The 3,453-nt window shown below is 36.0% G+C and overlaps 1 protein-coding gene across 1 annotated transcript in view; it reads right to left on the bottom strand.

The window, feature by feature from the left end:
- The window catches only part of LOC107662853 (uncharacterized), a 38,829-nt gene that overhangs the window by 18,311 nt on the left and 17,065 nt on the right, over positions 1 to 3,453 (bottom strand). Inside the window, exons 7-8 of the mRNA XM_016452968.1 lie at positions 2,980 to 3,161; positions 1,512 to 1,672 (exon numbers count right to left, since the gene is read on the bottom strand). Coding sequence (XP_016308454.1) covers positions 1,512 to 1,672; positions 2,980 to 3,161 — 343 coding nt within the window. The remainder of the gene's footprint in view (positions 1 to 1,511; positions 1,673 to 2,979; positions 3,162 to 3,453) is intronic.

The following is a 3,453-nucleotide window of genomic DNA, read 5'->3' as shown; positions in this document are numbered from 1 at the left end:
GTTAGGAGGCCATGATGGTCAGAGGCCAATGGGCGGATTTGACCTTTTACATATATATATATATGTAAAAACCACTCAAAACACTAAATATAGACACACACACACACATATGTAAATATTTATTTATATATTCAAAATGAAATGCATTATTCAGATGAAAATGGGGAAAAAAAATTAAACAGACAGCTATTGCATAAATTCATTATTTGTTTCAATGTCTTTTTCCCCATAGAAAATTGGGGAGGAAATAAATAAATAAATACATTTCACGTAAAACCCTGTCTACACTGGATGTGAAATATGTATTATCATGGATCAAGATAAATTTGCTCCTTTATTAATTCTGACTGTTACATCAAAGCCAGCTCATGATGTTTCTTGTCTCTGGTTTACAAATTTAAATAACAATTTGCTACTTCAGTGCATCTGAAACCCCCTTAACACAGCAGTCATTATCACAGTGAGCACAAGCCAAGCAGCACTGCAGCGGGCAAGACTCCTGCTAGCCAACTACAGAAAGAGAAGTGAGAGAGAGGGACAAACACAAGGAGTCTGACACACGATAAGGACTAACTTTACTTTGCTGCAGTGTGATTCAATCGAGTGTAAGAACAGCTGTCCTATTCAGCTTTAAACCCCAACTATACATGCAAACGATGTTTGAAATAACTGGCTAGCATACTACTTTTCTGATTAAAACTGTATGCAGTTGTAGCAATACTATGTACTATAATAAAATAATAAAATCATTGCATTTGCATTAATATAAAGTAGGATATTAAGTTATCCATTTTACCTTTGATAAAGTCTAGCATCAAGATCAAACCTGATTAATCTTCTGAGCTTTATTATGAATCTGCCGCTAATTAACTGAAAGTTAACCTGATGAGATCAATGTGATGAGGTTGTGACATCCGTCATTGCATAAAGTACACCAAATTATGTACTATTCCTAAAGCATAGTAGGTTTAGAATTAACAGTATGCACAAGATTAGTATTTTATTTTAAACAGAGTACAGTGATTCTCTGATCCTGAAGTCAAGTGCATGAAAACATCACGTCTGCTCTCATTTAGCAACAAATATCCTGCTGTTCTTGACTAATATTCCTAACGGATTGAATTTCTTGTGACCTGGCATCATCATTCAAATTTCTGAGAATAGTTTCTCAAACTCATTGAGTCATATGTTGTCAAATCACGGAGGCATTTCTGCAAACCGCACACAGCGCCTGGAAACACACACGCGTCGTCAACGAGCACATGTTTGTTATGCATATACTGTATGTAGTTACCTGGCAACCAATCAGCAGCCCTGTCGCACTTGGGGCGTGCGTTATATCAGTCAATGCCACACATGAGTGTGCTTTATGAGAGACTGTTTGTGCGTGTTCAGACAGCCTGCCAGAGAATATATGTGGCAGCTCACACCAACCTGACAGCATGTCACTTTATTACCGTGGTCTGATTGTAGCATATCCACACACATTCAGATGCATAAGTGTGTGTTACCTGGTCTCTGTCCTCTCTCTCTCCACTCTTTCCGAGCCTCCTGGAAGGACCTGGCTGACTCTTCTTCATCAAAGCCTCCTCTCAGCAGAGAGCTGTCCTCTTCCTCACCAGCCTCCTCATCCTCCACGTCAACACCGTCATTCACGAACAACACCTGAGGCGAGACCCAGAGAACACAATGAGAGTGACAGAGACAGTGAGAGTAGGAGATGAAATTAAATGGAGCACATGGCCAAGTTTCCACACTCTACAGAAAGTTGTGAGGTTTCGTGTTCAAATGTTTACTTCCTTCCTGCCAACAAGAACACAAGATGCATGCATTGAATTTATCAAAAGTGGCAGTAAATACATTTATATGTTTCATAGATTTAAATAAAAAAAGTGCTGTTCTTTTGAACTTCCTATTCATCAAAGAATATGAAACAAATTTCCTTATTACCACAAACATATGAAACGGCACAACAACACTGATTTTTAACATTGATAATAATAAGAAATGTATCTTGAGCAGCAAATCAGCATATTAGAATGATTTCTGAAGGATCATGTGACACTGAAGACTGGAGTAATGATGCTGAAAATTCAGATTTGCATCACAGGAATAAACTGCAGTTTAAAAAAACTGTTATTTTAAATTATAATAATATTTTACAATATGGTAACACTTTACTAGAAGTCTTCATATATAATGCATCATAAAAGTATATTTAATGCATTAATTATGACTTGTACTGCACCTTGTAACACATTGTATGATCTCATCTATCTAATCATTGTTACACAGAAAAAGTAATGCATTAAAACACACATCTCAAACGATCCATTTCAGATAAATCTGCAAATATAATGTATTTTAACTTTGGTTACAATTATTTATGAAAATATACTGTATAATGCATTACATTATGTACATCATGAATACCTTTATATAGCATTGTGTATAAAGGCATCAAGTTTTACCACTATTTTACTGTATTTTTGATCAAATAAATCCAGCTTTAGTCAGCAAAAGAAACTTCTTTCAAAAACACTTAACTCATACTCGTAATGTCTGTTGTTGTTGTTTTGTGTGTGTGTGTGTGTGTGTGGACATGTGCTGCTAAAAAAATACTGATACTGAAGTTTTCTGCTTAGTTAACATTGAAATGTGAAATAGGCCTACTGCTTGATGCAACATGCACATACAAGTAATACTTTATATACAATGCATTATAAACATTTTTAATGCCTTAATTATGTATTGTAATGCACCTTATAATGCACTGTATGATATCTGCAAATATTATAATGCAGTTTAACATTGGTTACAATTATATATGAACAGAAATAATGCATTATTACAATATACATTATGAATACATTCTTAATGCATTATCCATTTCTAACCGGATTTGACCTAAAGAAGCTAAATGTATGATTAAATTAATAAGCAGTTTGATGTACCACCCCAAACAATCAGTGGCTCACCTGTGTGTGGTGTATTTGGTTTTCAGAAATGGGCCAAAGGCTCCTAGGAGCTGATCTTTTCTCTGTAGCTTCACTTTCATCAGCAGATTTGGGGGATGCACCTTGTTGATTCTCCTTGCCGCTTACCTGCTGCTGGAGGAGGCCCAACACATCCCGAGTGCTGACAGGGGTCTGGAGCTCTGCCTGGATGACGAAGCATAGATTTCAGTCAGACCTTTAATTCAAAGTGTACAAATGCATCCTGTAAATGATTCGGCTAATGTACTGAATGAATGCACACTCTTTATAGGTAAAGCATTCATCCAAATCATTAAATGGATGTCCTGTGTTCAAAACAAGCTTTATAGACAGCATCTGTGACACGCTGTTGCTTCCAATAAAAAATTAATCTGTCAGTTCATAGAAACAAGAAACAATAATGTAAACGGTAATGCACTAAGTCTATGGGGCAGCAGGGTTAAAACTAAAACTTGAA

This window comes from Sinocyclocheilus anshuiensis, unplaced genomic scaffold (assembly GCF_001515605.1).
Source record: "Sinocyclocheilus anshuiensis isolate Anshui unplaced genomic scaffold, SAMN03320099.WGS_v1.1 scaffold739, whole genome shotgun sequence".
NCBI lineage: Eukaryota > Metazoa > Chordata > Actinopteri > Cypriniformes > Cyprinidae > Sinocyclocheilus > Sinocyclocheilus anshuiensis.
This window is presented reverse-complemented; position numbering and strand designations above follow the sequence as displayed.